Genomic DNA, 24,833 nt, shown 5'->3' with positions numbered 1-24,833 from the left:
ATTTTGTGGTCATTGTGGTTTGATATGACAAAAACATGTGGCTGGTTTGTTTTCTTGTGTGATTAAAATGTGTCAGTGTTGTTATGTTGCTCTACAAAACAGGTGTGTTGTGCTGACGGAGTTCTTCACCTCCTTTTAGCTGATCCTGTGCTCCTGCTCGCTCCCAGTGAAGAGCCTCTGCCATCTCCAGCTCGGCCGCCTCCAAACCGTCAGAGCAGGTCTCACTAACGTCATATAAACCTTCTCTTTTACTCTTGTTGCTGTCCTACTGCCACACGTCCCCCTTACACTCATCTCCACCTGCTCCACCCTGCCTGCACCCTCTTCTTCACCTCTCTGTCCATTGCTTTGAATATTTGACCCCAGGAATTTAAACTCATCCACCTTTACTAGCTCTGATCCTTACAGCTTCACCGTTGCACTCGTCTCCCTCTCATTGACACACATCTTACGTCTGCTGTCTGTAAAAGAAAGGAAGAGAGCTCCTTTTCCATCAGGAGACCAGCTATCAAACAGATGGACAGACACCAGAGGAGGACACAGAGACTGGGGAACCAGCTGAGAAGTTTTAATCTATGAAACCAGCCTGAGAATTCTAAAAAACCAAATTCATGTAATAACTATACGGCGCCAACTGGCAGTCCACAGTATAACTCCTCCTAACTCCTCCTCAACATCCCACACCAGTTCCATAAACGGAGCTTTTATATTTGGTTTGAAATCATAACATTTGAACACATATATACATACAGATATAACATCTGTGTTTAGTGTAAAGCTGCTGCTGGGATTTTATTTCTAACACCGAGCAGTTGGGACTTCTGCACCCTGCGGGGAAAAGAGCGGAACCAAAGTCCGACAGTATCACCGTCGGAACCTCAGAGTGTGACATCTGCCGGATGTAAACAATGAAAGCGTTAGCATCTAGCGTTAGCTCGAAGACCTGAGAACTAAAAACAGGAAAATGTTTCCGTGTTTGTATCTCTGATGGAATATTTCAGCTGTTGAAGTAGAAATGTCCTCTCCTGAGTGTGCGACAGAGTTTAAGAAGGAGAGGATAACGGAAACCGCAGAGGGAGAGCTGGATGAGCGCAGACTGCTGGACATCACCTGGAAACCCGACATAAAGCCGCACAGCACAGGTGAGTCTCACATGAAGCTGACTCATTCTCATCACAGCTCTGCGTTGGATTAAAGTCCAGGAAAACAGATACAAATGCCATGAGCTCATCTCACAGAGGTGACGACACTGTCAGGGGAAAGTGATGTCAGCTGGACAAAGACAGCCGTGACAGCATTAATGTTTTTAGCAGTCTGTCTGATGTCATTCATTGTTGTTTGTCTGTGTGACGCGTGTTTATGTTTGCTTCAGTCAGGATCTGTTCAGTCAGAGAAACAGTCCCTGTGAGCCGGAACTTAAATTTCAGCTCTGCGGCTTTATTCGTTTATTATTGTCCACGACTGTCCGCGTACACATGCGCAGTCAGAGGTCGATGGAGCGGAACAGGAACACGTGATGTTTTCATACAGCATGGAAATGTTATTGGAAGGAGGAGGCGGGTTACAAAGCAGCTTGCAGAGAAAGCAGCAAACCTTTACCATTTAAAGGCTTCAGTTCTGGCTCGTTGCAGCTGAAGTCATCACATGTTTAGAACAGTTTCTGCTCAACCATCTCGCTGCCTTAAAAACGTTTGATACGAAGTTTGAACACCGAAAATAATTACTGGAAAATCTTTATTTTTGGTTTTGTTTTGTTTTTCCACCCACTGTCAGGCCCTTTGTCCACACAAACATGAATATTCCGCTCACACTGGTGTGGTCGCTCAGGTCGCGGCTCTCGGCGTGCAGCGCCCTCTCCTGGTCAGGGAGCCACAGCATTTTCTCAATCGAGACCTGCTCTATTTTATTTTGCTTCTTTGTTTTTTCTGTGTAACTGAAATCTGTTCTTTTGTCTAATTTTGAGACATTTAGCTTTGTCGTATTTTTTCCAGTTATTACTGTTACTCGTTGCCTTCTACAACAAAGACATTTTCCATCGTTTATTCGAAGTGTTAGTACATAAAATAAGAAATTGCTTTTATAATTATTTTAGATTAATTTATTACATTTTTAAAAATATTGTTGTGCCTCCAGACGTCTCACAGCAGCATGTCTGTAAGGAGGAGGAGGAGGTTCTCCCTGAGCAGCAGCTCTGTGACCAGGAGAGGAGCTCCAGTGTGGGCCAGGAGGAACCAGAAGCTCCACAGATTAAAGAGGAACAGGAGGAACTGTGCAGCAGTCAGCAGGGAGAGCAGCTGGGATTGGAGGAGGAGACGGATACCTTCACACTGGTTTTGGAAAAAAATACCATGCAGTGTGAGGGAGACATCAGACATCAGTGCAGACCGTTGGATGTCATCTGGAAACCTGAAATCAAGTTACACAGAATAGGTGTGTGAAGCTGAGGTGGTCCTAATGAAGCGAGTGTGTCTTACATGTGTAGGAGCACAGGGTGAGGAGTACGAACTAAGGCTACGTCCACACGGCAGGTCTTAATGCTCAATTCCGATTTTTAAATCAAATCAGATTTTTCTGTCTGCTTGTTCAAACTACAAATAAAATGCAACAGCAAACGCGCTCTAGTGTGAACGCTCAAAGCAGCCGCATGCGCAAAAGAAGACGTCACACACAACGCGCTCTGTTTACACCCAGAGTAAACAGTATTGTTTGACTGATGGCCTTTAATATTACGTTTCCCAATTTTGCTTTAAGTTATAAAGTTATTTTATTATTTACATTTGGCCTAATAATGATCCTTATTGCTGTTTCAGAGGAGCGCTGCTTCAAAGGATAGCTGCAGATTTCTGTCACAATCTGCAGATTATACAGAACAAAGAAAATGTTCACGTTTCTCCAACGTTGTCTTCCCAACAGTTTCACTGGATGGACAGGAAGTGTTCACGATGTCTTCTCCGGCGCTGATAATCGGCGTCTGTCTTGTGTCAGTGACGTAAAAAAGACGGATTTAATGCGACGTGACCATCAAACAGCAGTCGCTTTCTAAAACATCAGATATGTCTCGGCTTCAGTAGCACATACGAAAGTGACCCAGATCGGATTTGAAAATATCGGATTTGCGCCGTTCACGCTGTCAAAGCGTGATCAGATATGGGTCGCACAGGGTCAGAAAAGTCGGATTTGATGCGCTTTCGCCTGCAGTGTGAACGTAGCCTTAGAGTAGACCCTCCTAGCACATATAAGACACATGGCAGAGAGTGGACAAGATTTTAGCTTTTTTAAACCCAATATCAGTTTTGCTTAGTCAATCAAAAAAGTCTTGTTTCAAATCTCTAGAAAACTTTATTCAGGAAAAATTAAAAGTTTAAATATAATATTTTTACTTTAACAATTTCCTTTTGATTTGATTTTGATTTGATTTTGATTTACGTGCATTTGCACAGTAATCTGACTTTAGCACACATCACAGCTCCACGTCCTGAAAGCTGCTTCACTTATTTCTCCACAAATGAACATTTTACTGTGAAAGTCTGCCTGCTGACGGGGATCTGATGTTATCAGTTTGTGGTTTGGTCCCTTTGGCTCTGACAGAGCCGCGTTACTGTGAGATGCTTCTTCTGCCTCATAAACAACAGATTCTATCACGACAGTGAAAAAAATGTGTGATGATGATTTTATGACAACATAGAAAATTCATTTCTATCCTTACTGATGATCTGAGTCAAAGCAGGAATCAACTGTCACAAAGTGCCAGCAGCATCATTACAGTGTAATAATGGTGACACAGCTTTATCTGCAGTGATGCAGCACAATATCAGCAGAGGCTGTTTTCAATGGAAATATTTAAGTAAAAGTATAAAATAAGTGCATAAAGCTTCAGTTTCACAGTAACTAAAGTACCTTAACCTTTGTGACTCCACAGAGCTTCACTGTTGTCACACAATCAAACTGAAACTGATTTTCCAAGCAGATGTTGGGTCGAGCGAGCGCTCCAGCGACGCTCGGTGGAGCCGCTTCTTGCTGCTCTCTGCGGCATGTCTGCGCTTGTGGCCGATATTGGGAAGGGAAGACAGGGAATGTAAATACAGGATGATATGTCTGTGTCACTGATATGGTGACAGTTATCACACCAAAACCTGTACCGATATTATTTAATGGTGCAGGCAAAGCTGCGTCGGCCTGTTCTAATAACAGACCTCAGTGTGAGGAGCTGAGACAGGACAAAGTAACCAGACTGTAAATAACAGGAAACACTTTCACATTAAAAATAAATAAGCCAGTGATGGAAACACGCGTTCTATGTTTTTAGCCTAATGTTTGGGTCTCTGTACACTGAGGTGTCTAGTTTATCAGTACGTGCATCAGCAGACAGCTGAAGCCAGCGTCTCACTGCGCTAACAGCTGGCTCAAGTTAGCGCGTCTCTGATTTTAACGTTTATGAAGAGATAAATGTTTTTATGATGTTACAAAACTCCTCAGGAAGTTGCAAGGAAGAATGATTCAAGGAGGTTAAATTAGGGCAAAACAAAATATTTTTATTAATACCTGGAAAAAAGACCCTAAACTACTCCATGTACAAAAGGGCTCTCCTCACCCTGAGCTGAAGGACTCTGTCAGCCTTCAGCAGCTGTTTCTCAGGTGCATCCAAATAATCTGACATTTCATCTCTAATCACAATTAGATTCTAGAATATTTTTACTTTTCCTGTAATCACACTACAAACCTTTCTGTGTCCCTCCAGACGTCCCACAGCAGCACGTCTGTAAAGAGGAGGAGGAGGAGGTTCTCCCTGAGCAGCAGCTCTGTGACCAGGAGAGGAGCTCCAGTGTGGAGCAGGAGGAACCAGAACCTCCACAGATTAAAGAGGAGCAGGAGGAACTGTGCAGCAGTCAGCAGGGAGAGCAGCTGGGACTGAAGGAGGAGACGGATACCTTCATGGTGACTCTTACTTACGGTGAAAGCGACCACAGTGAATCAGAACCAATCAGTGAGCAGCTCCTCTCTCACAGCTCTCAAGAAACTGAGAGCCGAGATCGGGAAGGGAGCGGGAATGTTGAGTCAGGAAAGAGTATCAAGCTAAGAGGGAAGAAACAGTTCAGAAACAGAGGTCACAGTGATGTGGATAACTGCAACACTGTTGCAGGTAAAAAGCCGGTAAAATGCGCTTTCTGCGGAAAGGTTTTCAAACACAAGTCGCAGATGGAGCGACATCACAGGATCCACACGGGCGAGAGGCCGTACTCCTGCACAACGTGTGGGAAAGGGTTCAGCCAAAGCAGCAATCTGACCGTCCACATGAGAACGCACACCGGCGAGAAGCCGTACTCCTGCGAAACCTGCGGGAAACATTTCACCTGCAGCTACAGTTTGTTGGTCCACATGAGAATCCACACAGGTGAGAAGCCGTATTCCTGCGAGGCGTGCGGGAAGCATTTCAACAGTAGCTTCAACCTCAAAGTCCACACGAACACCCACGCGGGCGAGAGGCCGTATTCCTGCAAACTGTGCGAGAAAACCTTCAGTCAGCCGAGTAACCTGAACGTCCACATGAGAACTCACACAGGTGAGAAGCCGTGCCTTTGCAACACCTGTGGGAAAAGATTCACAGACTTATCGGCGCTGAAAAACCACATGACCGTCCACACAGGGGAGAAACTTTATACCTGCCAAACCTGTGGGAAAAGTCTCAGCTCTAGGAAAGGCCTGATGGTCCACATAAGAACCCACACAGGTGAGAGGCCGTACGTCTGCAACACCTGCGGGAAAAGGTTTACCGAACTGACGGCGCTGAAGAAGCACGTGATGATCCACACGGGCGAGAAGCCGTACATCTGTAACACCTGTGGAAAAGGTTTCATCCAGAACATCCATTTGCTGTATCACATGCGGACACACACAGGTGAGAAGCCTTACTCCTGCAGCACCTGCGAGAAACGATTTAAAGACCCATCCAAGCTGAAAATTCACACAAGGACTCACAGAGGTCGGAAACAAAGCCCGGAAGCACCTGTGGGGGAGAATTACCCGGCAGACCAGGCCCGATAAACGTCTGGATTTAAACATCTGTTTGTGATGTGTGAGCTCGCCGTCACACAGAGAGCATCGGAAACTGTACAGCAGGCGTGTGTGAGATATCCCACAGTAAGGCTGCTGTGAGCCTCTGTTATTCTGTTACCTGTGTTTATTCCACTGTTTAGGTTATTTTGCTGTGTACTGTAGCTTTGCCTGTTAGGAGTCACCACATTTCAGTCTCCGTCACCTGCATGTTCTTGGCTCCTCCCACCTGACAGGCCCACCTTTAACATTGTTGGGGTCGTTACTCCAAAAATCCAGTATGCTGTCTGCACGTCCTCGCTTATTTAAAAGTCCCTGAAGAAAGTCGCACTTTACATCATTGCTGCATTACTTAGAGACACCTGTGGTGCAAGCAGCTCTGTATCTGTATGTGATACCACACCTCCAGTTTCTCCACAGAGACACATTTCAGCTCCTGTCTCCATCCATCAGCGCGCTCGGAGCAAACGGCCCACCTGCTGCTGACGTGACACCACTGCTGCTCACTAATCTTCACTCTTCTTTCCCAGAACTTCTTCTGTGGTCACCTTTATTCCTTGGTGCTTCCTGCGGCTCTGCTCCATGTCATCAATATGCTTTATAAGTTTATTAGATCTCACCACAGCGTGCGGCCTGCAGTGAACGCTCAGCGCTTAGAAGCCGTGGCATTCATGCAGAACGTCTTCATGTTTCCTGGGAACGTTTAAAATTTGAAGGTTTTTATAAGAGACTTGTTTCAGTGTTTGAGATCAGTGCATGACTTTAGCTGCGAGGAGTAAATGTCTGAATGTTTAATTCAAATATACAATTTAAACATTTTATTAAACTGTTTGGTGCAAGTGAAGTAATGTTTGTCGCTATAGTTACAGCATTCTCCTCCCTCCACACGGAGCAAAATTAACGAGTTGTGTTTGAGAAAAAAAACTTTTAATCAGGAGCAGGTTCGACCATGACTGTAGAAAACAAAACAAAACGTCTCTATCGCCCCCTGGTGTCTGGCTGCAGTATAGGTCATAAACCCCGCCTCCTCCATGTTAGCGGATGGGACTGGGGTCAGACTAAAATAGATTAATTCCCCTTAGATAATTTTTTTTCCAAAGATTCTTTCTTTTGTTTTCAATAGTTCTCATCACGCTGATTGATGTCCGAGGGGTCTCCTCTCCCATGAGTTTGATTCTAATTCCTACCGCCATTGTGTTAAATTGGGGTGAAACATCATCATAACAGCTTTGACTGACAGCTGCAGTCACGGAGAAACTTGCGTATCTCTGTTCGCGAATAGCAGATAGAGCGTAGGCTCTGCGAGGAGGGCCAGAGTTTACGCTACGAAAACACGACCCAGTGTTTTAACCTGACAGCCTGAGGTGTTCTTCAGTAAACTGGACAGAAGGACCCGAGGCCCTGCTGCACCTTTTCGGTAAGTTAAACGTGTTTGTAAGCTAATGCGTAACTACTGTCCTTAGCTCGGTCCTGAGACCTAGCTAAGATGAGCACTCGGCTGTCAGGGTTCGTTTAGCTAATCTGTGCAGGTGAATGAATTTACCCTGACTAAAGAAATCAAGCTGCTCAGTCACTAATTATCATTACTATACTTTTATTACAAGTATTATACTGTAAAAGCAACAGGCTGCATCCTGCTACAGCTCCTGTGCAGAGCTGAATATTAAATATGTGCAAACAACAGCATGTTTTCAGTCTCTTGCCACATCTGTAAAGACAGTAACAATTTTTTAAAAGCTTGTACTTCAGTAGCTCCTCATTACTCAGGAACTATGGATTAAAGTACTGTAGTGTACTGTAATACTGAAAAAATGTAAGAGAAGAGCTTCAGATCCTGAGTGTGTGAGGACAGAAGAATCAGCTTTATTTCAATTTTGAGGGATAAAATTTATATCTAAGTTGGATGGTTCTGTTGTCTTTGTGATTACAGGAGCTGCCCTCAGATTCAGACCTCAGCACCACCCAGTGACAGCAGACAGATCATCCAACATGTTCACGTGTTAACTGCAAAATGAACTGATGGAAACAGTGCAAAGGTTAAAGTACCACACTGTTTTATTGATAAAGTTAAAGACAAAAAAACAAAAGGATTAATCACCCCTGTAACTGTGTCACTGTATATCAGCATTAACAGGACCTCAGTTTGGTGTTTCAGAGAGCTGCTGATCTCAGACCTGCACAGCTTCTGTTTTAAACACTTCATGTACTCAGCTGCATGAAGAGCACGTTTGAGTTTCTCTGACACAATTAAATAAAACCTGATGAAGGTCAAAGGTCGTCACTTGTATGTTGAACTACAAACTTGTGATCTGGAATTCTTTCAGTGTTTTGCAGATAGTGTTATTTACCATAAAGTGATTCAGAGAGGATCATGTGTTTTTAAATATATAACTTTCTACAGGACTGAATATAATATCTTTATGTAAAAGTCCGGAGCCTCTGGGGAGTATCTGAGTATTTATAACATTACACAAACCAAAGGTCCCCATCACAGTGTTCATGAATCTATGAATCATGTATCTATGAAGCGCCTTGAGGCGACTTATGTTGTGATTTGGCGCTATATGAATAAAATTGAATTGAATTGAATGAAATGCTGGGTTTATCCATCTCGTGGGGCGGGCCTACGGAGGAGTGCTGAAGATTTCCCTGTGAGGGAGCTGCTGGTGAAGATCAGCAGCAGCCGTTCTTCTCTGCGTGAGTAGCTTAATGTTGTTCGTGTGTAATTTACGCTGAGTAGGCTAACCACGTTATTACATTAATGCATGTAAGGTGAACTAGCAAACACCGTGGTAGTTACATGCAGCTGTCTTCTTGTTTGATGGCAGATACTCCCTTCACCCTGCCCAAAAAGGCTAAAATGACCAAAGAAGAAGAGGGAAACAGCTGAACATGAGAGCTCTCATGTTTAACACACACTTTATCCATAAACAGAGGTTTTTGGATAAAGTGTGTGGTTTTTTTTCCATTGTTTAAGCACTGCTTCCAGCCAAGAGTGATGCCATATATGCCCCATAGCTGCAGAAAAGGCTAACATTGTTATCTTTTTACAAAAAAACCAGCTGAACATGAGAGGTTTTTGGACCAATTTTGTGTTCTCCATTCTTTAAGCACCGGTTTGAGCACCGTTTAAGCACCGGCACCGTTTCAAAAGTACCGGTTTGGTACTGGTATCGGATAAAACCTAAACGATACCCATCCCTAGTAAAAACCAAGGAGGAACCTACCCGGGGGATTAATAAAGTTTTATTTTATCTAATTTACTCTAATAACTTTAATCTCAGCCAAACCGGTTTACTCACGAATAAATAAAACACTGAAAAAAGCCCAACAATAACATTTTTAGGTTGTCTAAGTGACTTATATATTACGTTTAACCTGAGTAGCGAAAGTCCACGGTGATCTGAAAATGATGTGCCGGGAGTTGTGCCGTTCTCGAGCTCTCGGCTTGCTATCGAGCTGGTGGGTAGCAGACGTCTCCGAAAACGTCGAAGCACTTATGCAAATATGCGAAATCTTGATAAACCGAGCAGATATTTCAAGTTTACACGCCCACGTTCTCGCCTGAAAATATGTTAAAAGTTTATTTTGTTACCCAGAAAGATTAGTATGAGTAATTTTAAAACTTAGTAGAGGCCGCCATTGTTGGAAACTGGAGTTTGGCTGGGCTGCGCTATGAATTCTGGGATATGGTGGGCCACGAAGGACACACCCGACCCATCCTTCAAATTTGGGGAAAAGGAGGACGCATTTGTCGGCTGCATTCGGAGGAATGCAGCCTTCGGCACGTCGCTGTGACGTAATCTGTCTACAAATGCGTCCTCAGGAGGACGCAGCCCATGAATTTGGACACGAGCTTTTGGCTTCATTTTTGCACAATGGGAGGAGGCGGTGTCGCGTCGTCCATCTTTTATACAGTCATTGGTCCCGACTTTAGAAGGACGTCGTCATCCAGCGAACACAAAGGTCAAACCTGCTGCTTAGTGCGCCCCCCTGTGGTCTGATGAGTGACGCTGAAACCTTTGATTAGTTAACTGCTGTGTGGACGCTCCCACTCAGGACTTGATGATGACGTGAGAGACAGACGCATCATTCTTAAAAATGTAAAAAGTTTATTTTGCCAACACAGACATCATTTCAAACACTTAATGCCATACAGTCCCTGAAACGGCAGCGCTAACATACAAAGCAAAACAAGAAGCTCAAAGTTTCCAGTCAGCCGGCCCAAAGTAAAGTCCTCCTCGGTTTCCCTCGTACCTCATCCTCCTCATCATCATCATCACAGTGGTTCTTTGGTTGGCCGATACCCGCTCTCAGCCCCTCCCCTCCCCCCGACAGTTTTGTGTTAGAGGATTTCAAACCTCAACAATGTTTCAGTCTAAGCTTAACAAATGAAAGATAAATTGAGCTGAGTGTAAAGAACATACATGAAACCACAGAGAACTATTTGAAACGGTGTGTTTGGTTAAACCAGGGGACCAAATGAGGAATTAAAGCTTTTCCACCAAAGAAACTTCAACGTACCATCAAATAATTAGAACAACTCAGCACAGTCATAAAACAAGAAAACGAGAACACCGAAAAGGCCTCAGATTTACCATCAGGCTGAAACATCTCAGCTCGATGAAACTCTTCTGTAATGTTTGAGATGGCTAAACCAGTTTTGGCTGTGACGTTTTGCACCGCTGACCTCACCTCACTGCAGACATCAACAAACTACATTTCATTAAAGTTAAGAAATAAAAGTGTGAGTTGTGCAGAGCAGGACTCCACACACAGCCGTGGTGACGGGTTGGTTTTCCTGCCTGTTGGTTTGGTTTGATAAAGATTTTGGAAACAACAGCAGCAGCGGTTCAAGACCCTAAAAACATACTAATGCTCATTTTATAAATGTGAGGGGGAAAAACATTCTCAGAAGAGGACAATAAAATCTGCCTCTCCAGGAGTTTCAGATGGTTTCCATAATGTTTGGATCTTGTTCCGCTGGTGTGAGAGGACTGGTGGAGAAAATAGATCCTCAAAATAACCACAGAGGGTTTTTTTTTCTTTGAGGAACGACAGCCGAGGAGTTCGATCAGATAAAAGCTGTCTTGGGTTCTTAAAAAAAATTGTGATGGAAAAGAGGCCAAAGTGGTGATTGAACCACCAAAACACTTAAACAGATGGACGCTGACTGATCTGTGCTGCTTTGAAGGCGACCGACTCGCATTCACGTCACTGAGCGTTACAGACGACCTGCTGAGCGCTCGCTCCGCAGGCTTGGAGATTTTAGTCGTGTGGTCGACTTTTTTAAGCCCTCTGACATCAAACTGCTGCGACCTCACTTTTGATTGTTTCTGTTTTATGAATGAGACCCAATCAGCTGCAGGCAGACCTCCAGGTTTTCCATGCGTCTGAAATTTTACCCAGATGGCTGTCCATCATCATCATCATCGCCACTGGTGAACTTTCCTGTTTACTTCTGTTTCCTGCATTTACAACGTGAAGTCTAAAAGGCCAGAGTGACACTCTGTTCACTGGCTTTTCTTACTTTCCTAGCTTCTTTGTAAACTTTGCTAATGACAGAGGTGTGGATGCGACATCATCATCAGGATGCTTTTAGGCTGGAACAAACACCTCCACCAGAGGGCGCCGATATGTTTTCTGCATGTGTGACTTTCTGTAAATTTGCAATAACCAGCAAAAGAGATTTAAGACATTAAGTCAGCTGTACTACTGCTAATGCCCACCAGGTGGCCTGTAAACCACACATGACGTGAATGCGAGTCGAGTTCATATTTAACCAATTGTTCTTGGTTTATGTCCTTTTTTCCCTTTTTTTAAAAAAAATTCTTAACAACAAAAACAGCTTTTTTTTCAAAATGACAGTTTAAAACAATAATCACAGAAATATTAGATAAAGGTTTGTTCAGTAGTTCTTTTGAAATTCGGACCAAACACTGTGACCTCCCTGCAGCCTTCCAGTTTCATGTCGGGTTAATTTTGCTGCAGCATGTTTTTGATCTGCTTGGAGGTAGTCTCATCGTTCAGATGTTTGGTCGTGTACCTGCAGGGGTGAAAGGGTGGAGCTCGTTTAAAGCCTGTTTGGCTGTGCTGGTGGTTTCGATGTGTTTGTGCGGCGAGTACACACCTGAGAGCGTTCAGTAAACCCTCCACGCTGCTGGGCGGCTGCTCCTTCAGCACTCGGATGCACCCTTTCATCTGAAAAGCACCAAAAACCAAACGTTGATTGATCCCTGCAGACACAGGCTGAGGTTTCATGCTCAGCAGATTCGTGGGAAATGACAACGGGGGTGATTTTCTTAAACTGTGAGGAGATCATTGCAGAAGTGTGCAGGGTTATTTGTAAAATTTAAAAAAGTTATGTGTGCTAACTTACATCTATATTGGAGGTCTTAACGAAGGCTCCAGCTGGGTGAACGTGGTCGTACAGGATGATGACGCCGACCATCACGCGGAGGCAGAATAACACGGTCTCCTCGCTCGCAAAGCGACTGCGATACTCCCTGCGCACAAACACACACAGTCATGAATCTGCTTCATGACAGAGAAACGGTGATCGTGGTGTGTTCAGGGACACGTCAGGACTTACGGTGTGTCCAGCATCACTTTACACACGCTGGCCATCGTGCTCAGGCAGTCTGTCGTGTTTTCGATCGGCACCTCCGGATGCTGAGCAACAAAAATCAGAATCAGTTTATCAAACTGTGTTTTCACAGTCGGTGCTGAGGCTGCCCTCTGCTGGTGGGTTATAAAAACAAAAACCAGCATACAGTTCTGTGTATTAAAAAAACTGCAAATAAAATAGTCCTGAAGTACACAGACTGAATCTCATACTGAGCCTCTGCAGCTTTATTCTTCTGTTTTAGCTCCTCAGCCTTTAAGCCAGCTTTCACCTGATTGGCCGGCTGTTTGAACTGTTGTAGGTGGGTGGAGGCCTCAGTATGCACTCTCACCATATGACATCATGCAGATGAACTGTGTTGGGAGCAGTTTGCAGCTCGTACACAGACCTCGTTATTAGAGACTGAGATCATGTGTAATGTGAGCATCCAGGAACAGGAGACTCAGACAGGAAGTAGAGAAAAGTTCCCTCAGGTAACATTTCAGGGCGGTACTGAAGGATGTAAAAAACCTCCAGCAGTGAAGACATAGAAACCCTGAATCAGAAGTGAAAGTGTGCAGGAACTTACATCTGAGACAAACTTCGACGTGGCGTCGCTTAGCGTCTTCAGCATCGGCGTGGCGCTGGCGTAAAACAGAGACATCCGATTGGCAAGCTCGTTGTTGACTTCACTGCCTGCTTCAGACTGAAAAAGTGGCAGTTTGTAAGTTTATAAAGTGAATTTAAATCAATGTAGACGTGAGATTTGTAAGTTTGCAGAGACCTGTGAGGTGAAGCTTCTGTTCTCTGAGACATTTACAGCCTGGGCTGCAGCCATCTTTTATATACAGGCCGTCATTTTACAGCATTCATGTGGTTTTTTATTCTCGTTCAATCATTGCGACATATTTTAGATTTTCAGATGCATTTTGGAGATGTTTGCTTACAGACAGGTTGTTGATTCGCATGCGGCTGATGGTGCGACGGTAGTAGCTGAAGTCATTCTGGATGGCGGGGTTGGTCATCTGGAGCAATCAGAAAAGGAGATGAAGAACATGAAGAGGAGGATGAGCAGTGAATAACAGAGACGAAGAGCAGAGGAGGAGGAGGGGGAGCGGACCTTGAGCTCGTCGAAGCGTAGCGTGAAGTGCAGGATGTGGGCGAACTGCCGGGCCAGAGCCTGCTTCTGCTCCAGGTGCTGAGTGGGAGTGGAGCTGGAGCTGGTGAGGACGTCCAGGAGACACTGCAGGCTGGTCTCTGTGGGACGCGGTAGAAAGCACCTCTTTGATCAGGCCGAACAGTGTGAACGTTAGCTGCTAACATCCCTGAAACGTTTCTGCATCTGTGTGTGTGCGTGAGTGCGTGTGTGTGTGTGTGCGTGAGTGTGTGCGTGTGTGCGTGTGTGTGTGTGTGTGTGTGTGTGTGTGTGCGTGAGTGCGTGTGTGTGTGTGTGCGTGAGTGTGTGTGTGTGTGTGTGTGTGTGTGTGGTTATGAAACCAAATACATACAGAGGAGCAGCACAAACAGAAAAAGGTTATTAAAGAAGGTTATGCTTCTTCCTGCTCCTTTTGAACATTGTTATTTATTTATGTTTGTTTTGTTTCTAATATTCAAACGTGCTGAAGCTGAAGCAGCCGTCTGTGGTTCTTACCGAGCTTCTGGGAGAACTCATAGAAGGTTTTGAGTTTTATAACCAGAGGAACGACAGCAGACCAGGCCTTCTCCTGCACGCCCTCCACACTGGGATTCTGGATCGCCTGTACACACACACACACACACACTGTTGTTATTATTCTTTCCTGCACGTTTCTCTGCTTTTTCACGTTGGCTGTGACCCAATCAGCTGCTTCCTGTGTCACTGTTTGACAGGGAGCGGCTGTTTGCTGCAGTGATCGCCCTCTGGTGGACGGCTCTCGCCACTTCCTGCTGACGGCGTTTACATTTACGGCTCAGCGAGTGAAAAGCACGCTCGCACTGAAACATTTGTTCCTGTTTTCTCTCGGATCGCTGACAGCACAGTCTGGCTCATGAACGCAGAAACATTTTTCTTAATCATTACCTGAAATTACTCCGCGGCTTCCTTTGTGTGGTTTTCATTCCTTTTACTTTTTAAACTTTCACTCTCATACTACAGACAGTTTTACAAAGATGTAAACAATAAAAACTGAACCTCCTGAAGCGGCGTCTTCTCATTGCTTTGTTTATGACTGTTTCCTGAATCTGATCAAATTACGTTGATGTTTGTGGTCGCTTTCATCATGTGACCTGTACAGATCAATCTGCTTTATCAGAGGAAAGTCGAACTCAGAGTAGAGACCTCATCTTCCTCATAATCATCATATTTATAACTTGTATTCTCATAATTCAAATATCACAGATTCTCGGGCAGATCTGTGTCTGCCATCATCAAAGTTTGCTTTTATTGATCCTCCTCACACTGAAACATCTTTACACAGATCTGCATTTATCGACCTCTGTGACTCGTCACTGCATCCACCCTGTAAACAGTCGACTATCAAGGATGAAAATACCAAACTAAGACTGTTCACGATCTTTTTCCTGCTGGAAAGTTAAAGAGCTCCAGCAGAGGGTGCGTTTACGTCCCGACGTCAGCAACTTTTATTTTGGAACTTTGTTCATGGAAGACTGGATCTGATAAAAATCTCAAACCCAGACTGCAGCCCGAGTTTGTTTTTCCTCCTCTGTTGAAGCTTCGGTGACGAGAAACAAAAAGCTGGCGTGTCCATGGTGGCGTGAGGAACCGGAGCGCTCGAAGAGCGACCCGTACAGGCCAGCGGCGAAGCCGTAAACGCTTCATGGAGTCTGCACGCAGATTATTTTGGATGCATGTGAGATCACGGCGATATCCACAGGAAGTGGAAATCACACCAAATCTAAAAAGAGGTTTTGATGCCTGTGTGCTCCGAGCTCTCGCTCTTTCACCTGATATGCTTTTGCATCACGTTTCTTCTCACTGCTGGAAGTGAGAAATCTTTTTTCCTGCACGATAACAGGAAGAACACTGACGCCGTTTCCTGTGACATCACTCTCACGCACGGCGCTTTAATCATAACGGCCCGCGCACACGCATGTCTTCGTCTGTGTGCTCAGTCTCACCTGTCGTATCTCCTCTCCTGCCCCTTTGTACGACTGCAGGTCCTCCAGGATGACCTGAGCCTCCGTCAGTACCTGGTTCACCTTCTCCCACACGTCCGTCTCCGACTGTGAGGGCTGAGCGTCTGAAACACAAGATCAGGGTCAAAGGTCGAACTGTCTCAGGTGGACAGCTTATTTGAATGTTTCCTGACGTCACAGATCTGCACATGTGCGTCAGACTGTGGCGTTTAACCCGTTTACTAACCCAACCCGTTAACAAGAACTCGTTAATAAGATTTTTATGTGTAAAAACATGTAATAGGAACATTTTTGTTGAACTTTGGCCTGAAAACAAAAAGCAGCACGTTGTTAATGTTGGTGACCACAAACCCAGACGGGGCAGTGAAACGCTGCATCAGCAACAACGAGCTTTGATTCTGAAACACAGTCACACAAATCACTGAGCTTTTCTACACAGTCTGAATCCTTTCACTGAAGCCCCCCCACACCCACACCCACCCACCCGGTGACATAAAGAAACTCGAAAGCTTCATGTTGACAAAGACTTTCTGTATTTACTGTTTACTAAGTGAAAGGTGAGCTTAAAGAAAAGGTCTGAACAGCCTGACGTGAACACAGGTCTGTGTGTGTGTGTGTGTGTGTGTGAGAGTGTGTGTGTGTGTGTGTGTGTGTGTGTGTGTGTGTGTGTGTGTGTGTGTCTCACTCTCAAAGTCCAGGAAGAAGTTTCCACCGTTGTTGTCGATGTCTCTGGTTAATACCTTGATCAGGTTCCCCATGCTGTAAAAACAATCACGGCGTCAGCGAACAGATTCGGAGCTGCACACGTGCGATTCACAGAGATGCAGCCGTGCTGCAGCATGATGAAACATTCAAACCGACACACTGAAGTATTCAAACACAACGACACAGGTATCGATGCATCACTGAGATTCTTTTCAAACCAGCACACAGCTCAGTCTGTAACATGCTGGTAAGATCTTTAGCTTCATTTTCCATTTGGTGGCAAAGGAAGAAGAAGAGGTCAAAGCTACTGGATGCTGTGCTTCAAAAGTAAGTTTAAGAGTCCTACACCCTTTAACGTGAAACACTGACGATACCTGATCCAAGCCAGGATATTGGTTCATGTTTCACATTTCCACCTGTGGTTTTTCTGTGTTTGCAGGCCTGCGTTTCCTCAGTGCGTCGAGAGTTTCACGTTCTGTCTCTCAGACTCGGAGAGGAGCCCTCCGAACTCTGTCACACCCAATCTGGGATGAATCAGAGCTTCCATTATGAAACTGCTGGAGTTCTGGTGCAGCGTGTCCCTACCAGCTTGGCTTTATTTCACAGTTTTGTAATTTATGGGGTGTTCCACAATATCTGTCAGAGCTTATGAAACCTCCAGTGTGGGGTAAGTAGAAAACTTAAGCACTGTTCAGCGGCTTTACCTGGAAACATAAACAGAAATCCTCCCAGCGTCTGAGAACTGACCCTTTAAATGGATCAGAGCTGCCTGAGTCACCAGATCAACACCAAACACAGAATGTGAGCACAGATTTAACAGTGTGAGATCAGGATTTCTTCACGTCTCTTAGATGTAGTGAGACTTTTAATTGCTTGTAAGAAACACCGGCAGAGAGCAGTGGGTGCATCTTCACCTGTTATCAGAGCTATCAGCTGGATGCTGCTACAGCCGCAGCCTTTACATGCAGCACTGAATAAGAAGACAGAACAGGATACGCGCGTTTCACGGTCAGAATAAAGACACGATGTGTTCGCACAATCGAAACCACTCACTGTGCGCACACTCACTGTAACAGAGGTGAAAACACTGATTTCACAGTGAAAATTCAGCCTCACACATTAAACACTGATGTTCAGCAGACAGAGACGAGTCACAGAGGAAAACATGGCCGAACAAAAAGACGGTTAAATAAAGAAATGCAATTAAACCAGGAAACTGGTGAACCACTTCAGGTTGGGGTTAGCTAGAATTTTAGCCACATGCTAACCCTAAACCAAGAAAATAGAGCTGGTTATTCTTCAGATGAAGAGTCAAACAGACACTTTGGCCTCTGATGTCAGATTCCCACTTGGTAGTATGGAGGGGTGAATGTGAACGTAGCCATAAACCTATACCTGGTGGATGCTAACAGGTCTGTGCTAAAAGGAGCAGCTATGAAGATTAGCATCGATGCAAACATTCAGCAAAAGATCACTCTGGATGTTTGAGTCCACCAGGACTGAAGTCTGAGTCCGGAACAACGATCTTTATCCAGAAGAAGAAGAACACATGGCCCGACCTCAGTTCAGTTCAGTTTTATTTATACAAATACCAAATCACAACAACAGTCGCATCAAGGAGAGGAGCTTTATACTGTAAGCTAGACCCTACACTAATAACTACAGAGAAAAGCCCAACAATCATATGACCCCCTATGAGCAGCACTTTGGCGACAGTGGGAAGGAAAAACTCCCTTTTAACAGGAAGAAACCTCCGGCAGAACCAGGCTCAGGGAGGGGCGGGGCCATCTGCTGTGACCAGTTGGGGCAGGGCCGGTGTCCTGCAGGTTTTAGATCTCACCTTGGGTCAACACACCTGAATCACATGATTAGTTCGTTACCAGGCCTCTGGAGAACTTCAGGACATGGTGAGGAGCTAATTTAGCCATTTAAATCAGCTGTGTTGGATCAAGGACATCTAAAACCTGCAGGGACACCGGCCCTCGAGGCCTGGAGTTGCCCACTCCTGGGTTGGGCTGAGAGAAGGAAGACAGGATAAAGACCTCAACATCACGGAGCCAGTCTGGATTACTTAAAGCACAGGTGTCGAACTCCAGGCCTCGAGGGCCGGTGTCCTGCAGGTTTTAGATGTGGCCTTGATCCAACACAGCTGATTTAAATGCCTCCTCAACATGTCTTGAAGTTCTCCAGAGGCCTGGTAATGAACTAATCATTTGATTCAGGTGTGTTGACCCAGGATGAGCTCTAAACCCTGCAGGACACCGGCCCTCGAGGCCTGGAGTTCGACACCCCTGACTTAAAGAGACACAAGGTCAGCTATAAACTGTATATAAAAGATGCCCATGCCCACTGTGATTGACTGATTTCAGAGTCCATGACATTAACAGTAATCAGCAGGTATCTGTGCGATGCACACGTGCAGTCTATGGATGCAGCCTGCTAACCAAGCTAGTTCACCTTAGCTTGACCCTCTCGTCCAAATATGGATACTCGGGGCTTCATTAAAACCACAGCAGCAGACAAAACATCACCGCTAAGGCTTCAAAATGTGAACTCCAACCAACAATGTGTAACGCCGGCCACATCCATCCTTTATTTACAGTCTCTCACTGAGACACAAGCTAACGTGGAGTGAAATCAGTTTTTACTCCACTGCTGCTGTTTAAAAAGAAGGACGTCACTTTGTTTGTTCACTATACATCAGTCAGAGACTCTGGGACACATTTTCTGTAATTTCAGTGTTTTTAACCGTCTCACATGTCTGACAGGCCCAGCTGACAGGCAGCATTCATGCTGAGCATTCAGATTTACTGCTGCTGATGTCACACCACATGTGAAACAAGCTGCAGGTTTTGGTTCTCTGTTCAGATGAACGACATCTGATGTTCTTGTCCAGGAGCGACAGCCTCACTGGCTGCTGGAGTTTTTAGTTTGAGTATCTGCAGAGCTGCTGCACGATTTCACTGCTGTTCCTAATAAAGTGTCTGGTGAGTGCATGTCTCCATTAGGTGGAAGTGGAACCTAAATTCTACCTGAGAGGAAACACAACAAACGGACAGTGGGTGACACAGAGTGGGTTTTACTGGAGAAACGGTGCGTTTGTGTGAAATCTGCTGCAGAGGAAACTGAAGCTTTCTGTCAGACTTTAAGTTTCAGCTGCAAACCAATTCAAACTGAAAGAAAACGTTTGCTTGCGTTGCGTTTGCGGGCTGCAAGCTGAACTGGAAGCAGCGCCTGCTTGTTGAAAACAGTCAAAAGAGGAAGTGATGAAGTCTCTGAAAGTTTGGCCTAAATTTAAAAACAGAGGAAGTAACGCAGACCGAGCAGCTCGGGTCAGGTAAGAAAGACACTGGGTGAAAATAAGAAGTCCAAGCTGCACCGATAACACATACCCAAACCAAAACATCTATTCTGAGTTCGTCTTCTTCTGACAACGACAGAAAACCTCTTAATGTTTCATCAAGCTCACATTTAGCTGCAGAGGAAGTTTCCACAGCGCTCACATGAAACTCTGAGCATTTACGTGAACTGCTCCTCTAATCCTTGGCGATTTCCTCTTTATCTGCGGCACAGCTTCAGTCGCTTAAAGCCTGCCCGTGTAGTAAATGGCCTGTATTTATATAGCGCTTTTCTAGTCCCTAAGGACCCCAAAGCGCTTTACATATCCAGTCATCCACCCATTCACACACTGGTGTGCAAAGTTCAAGTTCATTTCAGCACATTCTTGTAAACTTTCTCTGCAATCACCTCTTATTATAACACCTTTGAAGCCGTCTCCTGATCTACAAGTGTGACGGAGCACAAAGCAGCCGACACAGGAGAAAAACCTCACCTACACTGATGTGCTAAACCTCACATTCTCACTGAAGTCTTTCTGCAGAGTCCCAGCTGGTAAATGTACTGATCTGCTGACAGATAGACCAGAATAATACACGTGATACATTTATAAAAGTCTTTTCTTTATTTATCCTCAATCTGAGTCTGCTGCTCTGTTAATCTCTGAGAATATTCACAAGCTGTAAAGATATCCTCGATCATGTGTCGTGCTGTGCAGAAATAAATGAGATGTCAGAGTGTGAAGCTGCTTCTCTCTGCTTGGTGTCAAACTAAAGTTCCTCTTATGCTGAATGAACTGCGGCGGGTATCAGTGATTAAGTTGAATATAAAAACCAGTCAGACGTCCTGTTTTACTTCTTTAAAGTGCTAATAACGGAGTTTTGTGTTCGGTGTTTGGTCAGTTGGGAGCTAAGTGGGTGTTTAAAGCAGCTGAGCTAAAATTAACAAATCTTCCCCGCCATTAATAACTAACCCGCTGAAATGTGATGTTGTTTTAAGGAACATGTGGTTTGCAGAAAATTCTTTATGAGGAACCGTTCATCCCGACAGTTTGAAGCAGATTCGTTAGAAATGAGTGTGCGCTTCATTTTCCCCGCCAGGTCTTTACTTCAGACTCAGAGCAGGAAACTGAGCCTGTGATGTGGGGGAAACATCACTTTCTTTCAACCAACCACCAGCGCAGACGAGTCGCCGCCCAAACAAGCTGGACAGGGCGTGCCTACTGCAAGTACTGTATATAAAAGATGGAGGGCGGCGTTCTGAGTGTTGCATCCAACCAAATCTGATTAAGATCCTACACTCAGCAACACCGAAGCTCAGACTTGGTATTCTCTCAGTGCATTAACCTCACTGCAGTTACATTAGTGGTCAGATAATCTCACTAAAGCCTCCCACAACACAAACACAGTCCAGTAGTGAAGTTCAGGAACTCGGGTCAGCTGAGGTGAAGCTAAGTTTTGGTATCAGGCGGAAAAGTTTTAACATGAGAGTCTCACTGCTGGAGCCTCCAGTGGGCATTAGAGGAATTGCGGCACGTGGCACAGAAGAACCAGTCAACAAAAACAAAACTTGACATTAAGACGTTCCAAACTGACACGTTTCACAAAATTAGCAGCTTGACCCTGATGTAGACTTTGGTAATCCTGCACAGGTTTCAGGCTCCAAGTCTGTTTGGAGCAGGTGAATAAAGCTAACACGGGGCCAAAACAGCTCAAACTCTGAGAGAAACCTTTTCAGAGCATGTGGATGTGAACCACAAACAGCAAGACTGCTGGATGTTAGAGGATGGAGGAGTTATACAAGGATGGAGGCACAGAGGCTGTTTGTGCTGATGTGAGGACAGTCTGAGGCTCTGGTTTGGCCTGAGGTACCAAAAACACTCTTTTACAGATTTTACACATTTACCATCAGAGAAAAGCATCAAACCCTTGAATCCTGACATTCAACGAGTTAAACTGAGAAAATGTTTTTCTCCTGAAAGCTTCACGACTAATTTACACTGTGCTGATAGTACCACTGTACTCGAGTATATCACTGCCTGCATTTATCTGTCAGTTACTGTTTGCCAGCACGAAGCTCTGCCACCATCAGTCCGTGCAGCAGCCACACCGAGCTGTGATCACCTGTCGGTGACTCTCAGCTGACATGAAACACAGGAGAGCAGAAATATTCAGGCAGAAGAGAACGAAATGACGACGACTCAAATGTCGAAGCATTTGCAATAAAACGCATCTGAGGTCTCAAAGTTCAGCGTCGCTGTGCACCAACTTATTTTTGCTTGGTGGTGATTCTAATTATACTTAAGTGAAACAGCTCGAACTTCCTCCAAACTCTGCTGATGTGCACATAAACCAGATTGTTCTGGTTAAAAATGTAGTTGTTTGTGTTTGCTGCGTGAGATGTTCCTCCCTGCTGGAGATTTGATCCAACATTCACTGTGAGATGGCTTCATTTAAAACGACTCAGAAAACATCATCTTACCCGCTTAAAGCAGCCGAGTTACACCAGTTGGTTTATTCAGTGTGCAGAACTGAAGTGACGTTAAAAGATATCCCAAAATAAAAGAGCTCGGCTTCAGACTACTCTAGGTCGGCACATTTTATTTCAAAATGTGCCGACCTGTGAGTTACGTCGACTTAATGTAGAGAACAACGGCTAAAGAGCTCTGAGTTAAAGACTTTACACTAAATAAAGGCCGAGTTTGTGTCTCCTCCCAGGATCGAGCGGGACATCAGTCCGTGAGGTGAAGGTGTTAACCGCTGGACCGCAGAGGCACGACAAGTCATACAAATCATGTCTAAATATTAGACACTGGTATCAACTAATGCACTTCACATCACCTAAAACCAAACGCTGAGAAGTTGGCTTTACTTAAAACATCAGTAATGTCAGCGTCATTGAGTCATAGTTACTTATATTTACTTAAGTACTTAAGGGTCGAAAGTTACATCTGCTTAATATAGAATCAGTTAATATGACTTTCGTTTTTACAGCTAACGAAGAAACTCAAACACTGAATACAAGTAAACCTCAAACGTTTGTATATTTTAAGTTTAAAGCAGTTTATTAAACTTTATTTCAGGACATTTTCTAATAAAATAAACTCACTGCCTGAAAAACTGACTTAAGCTCACTTTTAGAGGTGCGAGTTAAACTAGCAGGTTAGTAAATTTAGGAGAACATAAGTTGAAGCTCATCAGCTGGGACACTTTCCACAGATAAGAGAGTTTATATCGTTTCATAATCTGCAGCTGGTGTTTTGGTGAAGATCAGTGGATTGAACGTGTCTGCTGTTTGATGGTTGTCAGGTTTTACGCCCGTGTTTGATAAATGAAGCTCAAACACAGCTTTAAACAGTAAGAGTTTAACTGGATTCCATCAGGATCCATAAACAGTGATGTGCAGCTGACACGGAGCTGCTGTGCAGTAAACACGGAGTCGGCCATGATGATGCTGACAGTTTCACTCATCAGTGCGCGCTTCTCCTTTCTCCTCCGCACTTTCAGCGGAGACTCTGCTCCTCTTTCAGGGAGTCTCAGAGCTGTGAGCCCGCTTCAGGAGCTTCGTCTGCTGCGTCAAACTGTGATCACAGAGCTCCTCGCGCCGCCCGACAGTCGGGCTGACCGGAAGCAGCGCGTGCCAGCGGCTCCGGCTCTGTCTGCGTAAAAACGCGTAACCGAGCGGCTCGTTCCCCGCGGCACACACACGCCGCTTCGCCCGGAGCGCCACGGAGCTCCAGATTGGCGCTGAGGCGCATTTGAGCCGTGATCCGCGGACAGAGGCGCTGCGGCTGCAGGAAGAGGAACTTTTTACCCTGCGGAGTTTTTCTCGGAGTCTGCAGATTGCAGGACCTGACATGTCTGATCTGAGACCAGGATCCACCCAGAGCACTGGTCGCCCCCCTCCTCCCTGCAAATCCACCACCACCCTCCCTCTCCCCACAACACGGCCCCCCTCTGCCCTCCTCACCTTCACTGATAGCTGATCGATAGCTGCGGATCGATGCCGTGCGTCCGGGCTCCGGTGTGTCCGCGGTGGTCCAGGTGTCTCCCGGCGGTCCGCCTTCTCTACATGCTGCGCGAGTGTGAACCCGGAAAACAACCGCGCGGCACTCCGTTAACTATAAAAGGAGTGATTTCCTCAGGAGGAACTGAGCGAGCAGCCAATCAGCGAGCCGTGACGGCAGCAACTGCAGCTGCAACCTCACGGTCGACCGACGGAGGCAACCCGAGCTCCGGTGCAACTAAAACACAAAAGCAGAGCCTCGAGGCACGAGTCTGCGCACTGCTGCAGTCTCACAAACACCAGGCATCACCAGAAAGTAGCTCCACGGGTTTTATATCACAACCATCGTCACGGAGACGTCACAGCAGAGTTATAACAACTCCAGGCTGTCCGAAGAAATCATAAAAACATCGTTTCCGTCAGTCAGCCGCGTGTTTGTGTCTCTGCTGCGCACACGAAACACTCTGCATCCATCACTCCACAAAACTTATAAAACACACAGTAACTACAGACTCGTTTATGGCATCATGTGTTTTAATCTCTGTGCTCTGATTGGTAAATTCTTGGTCAGTATTTTATTATTTTATTCTATTTTATCTTATTTTATTCTATTGTTTTTCTTCATCTTTGCTGCTCTCAACTTTGAAATGTCCACTTCCCACGCGTGGGACTAATAAAGGTTTATCTTGTCTCAATAAGAAGTCTCATTTACAATATCACAGCTGTCCTGAATATAAGCAGGCAGCAAGACGCTGATGCTGAAATCTGTCCACAAATTTCGACTGACTGTTCGGTGTGTTTGAATCTTTAATGTGTGTTCATAGCCTGACCACGGATCCACCAATCATAGCATAAACAGATGAAACGTAAGAAAGAACACGTTACAGAAAGTCTAGAGGAACTATATAAGCTATAAGTTCACAGCGTGGAGGTCTTGGTTGGTGGTGTCTGTGTGGCCTGTTCCCCTCCCACACTGCAGAGACGTGCTTGTTAGCTC

The 24,833-nt window shown here is 45.1% G+C and overlaps 2 protein-coding genes and 1 long non-coding RNA gene across 4 annotated transcripts; 2 read left to right on the top strand and 1 right to left on the bottom strand.

The window, feature by feature from the left end:
- Positions 1-875: 875 nt before the first annotated feature.
- Positions 876-6,895, top strand: LOC113010235 (uncharacterized). Of its 2 annotated transcripts, XM_026149220.2 has the most exons (3): positions 876-1,142; positions 2,134-2,430; positions 4,739-6,895. In XM_026149220.2, exons 1-3 carry the CDS (start codon positions 1,016-1,018, stop codon positions 6,040-6,042), a joined length of 1,728 nt encoding a protein of 575 aa, XP_026005005.1. In that variant the 5' UTR covers positions 876-1,015; the 3' UTR covers positions 6,043-6,895. The 2 variants fall into 2 exon arrangements, with proteins under 2 accessions (XP_026005005.1, XP_026005006.1); XM_026149221.2 differs by lacking the exon at positions 2,134-2,430.
- Positions 6,896-7,175: 280 nt separating this feature from the next.
- Positions 7,176-8,640, top strand: LOC145421745 (uncharacterized). Its single transcript, XR_013903113.1, has 2 exons — positions 7,176-7,468; positions 7,982-8,640. It is a non-coding gene; the product is annotated as an uncharacterized LOC145421745 (long non-coding RNA).
- A 3,073-nt stretch (positions 8,641-11,713) lies between these two features.
- On the bottom strand, positions 11,714-23,999 carry LOC113010306 (CYFIP-related Rac1 interactor B-like). The gene is made up of 11 exons (XM_026149334.2): positions 23,801-23,999; positions 16,476-16,549; positions 15,773-15,894; positions 14,307-14,412; positions 13,776-13,912; positions 13,603-13,680; positions 13,245-13,361; positions 12,644-12,723; positions 12,431-12,557; positions 12,182-12,252; positions 11,714-12,097 (listed from the first exon to the last, which is right to left on the bottom strand). Exons 2-11 carry the CDS (start codon positions 16,546-16,548, stop codon positions 12,028-12,030), a joined length of 981 nt encoding a protein of 326 aa, XP_026005119.1. The 5' UTR covers position 16,549; positions 23,801-23,999; the 3' UTR covers positions 11,714-12,027.
- Between the last annotated feature and the right edge of the window lie 834 nt (positions 24,000-24,833).

The sequence above is a fragment of the Astatotilapia calliptera genome, chromosome 18, assembly GCF_964374335.1.
Source record: "Astatotilapia calliptera chromosome 18, fAstCal68.1, whole genome shotgun sequence".
Classification (NCBI taxonomy): domain Eukaryota; kingdom Metazoa; phylum Chordata; class Actinopteri; order Cichliformes; family Cichlidae; genus Astatotilapia; species Astatotilapia calliptera.
Note: the sequence above shows the minus strand (reverse complement) of the source record. Positions and strands in the feature narration are given on the sequence as shown.

Bases quoted from the DNA above. Each gene is read 5' to 3' on its own strand.
- LOC113010235 (XM_026149220.2), top strand. From the start codon at position 1,016: ATGTCCTCTCCTGAGTGTGCGACAGAGTTTAAGAAGGAGAGGATAACG. The intron at 1,143-2,133 runs GTGAGTCTCACA...TTGTGCCTCCAG, and splicing joins CATAAAGCCGCACAGCACAG to ACGTCTCACAGCAGCATGTC. The intron at 2,431-4,738 runs GTGTGTGAAGCT...GTGTCCCTCCAG, and splicing joins AATCAAGTTACACAGAATAG to ACGTCCCACAGCAGCACGTC.
- LOC113010306 (XM_026149334.2), bottom strand. From the start codon at position 16,548: ATGGGGAACCTGATCAAGGTATTAACCAGAGACATCGACAACAACGGT. The intron at 15,895-16,475 runs GTGAGACACACA...CTTGTGTTTCAG, and splicing joins CTTCTTCCTGGACTTTGAGA to ACGCTCAGCCCTCACAGTCG. The intron at 13,362-13,602 runs GTAAGCAAACAT...CCACTTTTTCAG, and splicing joins TGCGAATCAACAACCTGTCT to TCTGAAGCAGGCAGTGAAGT.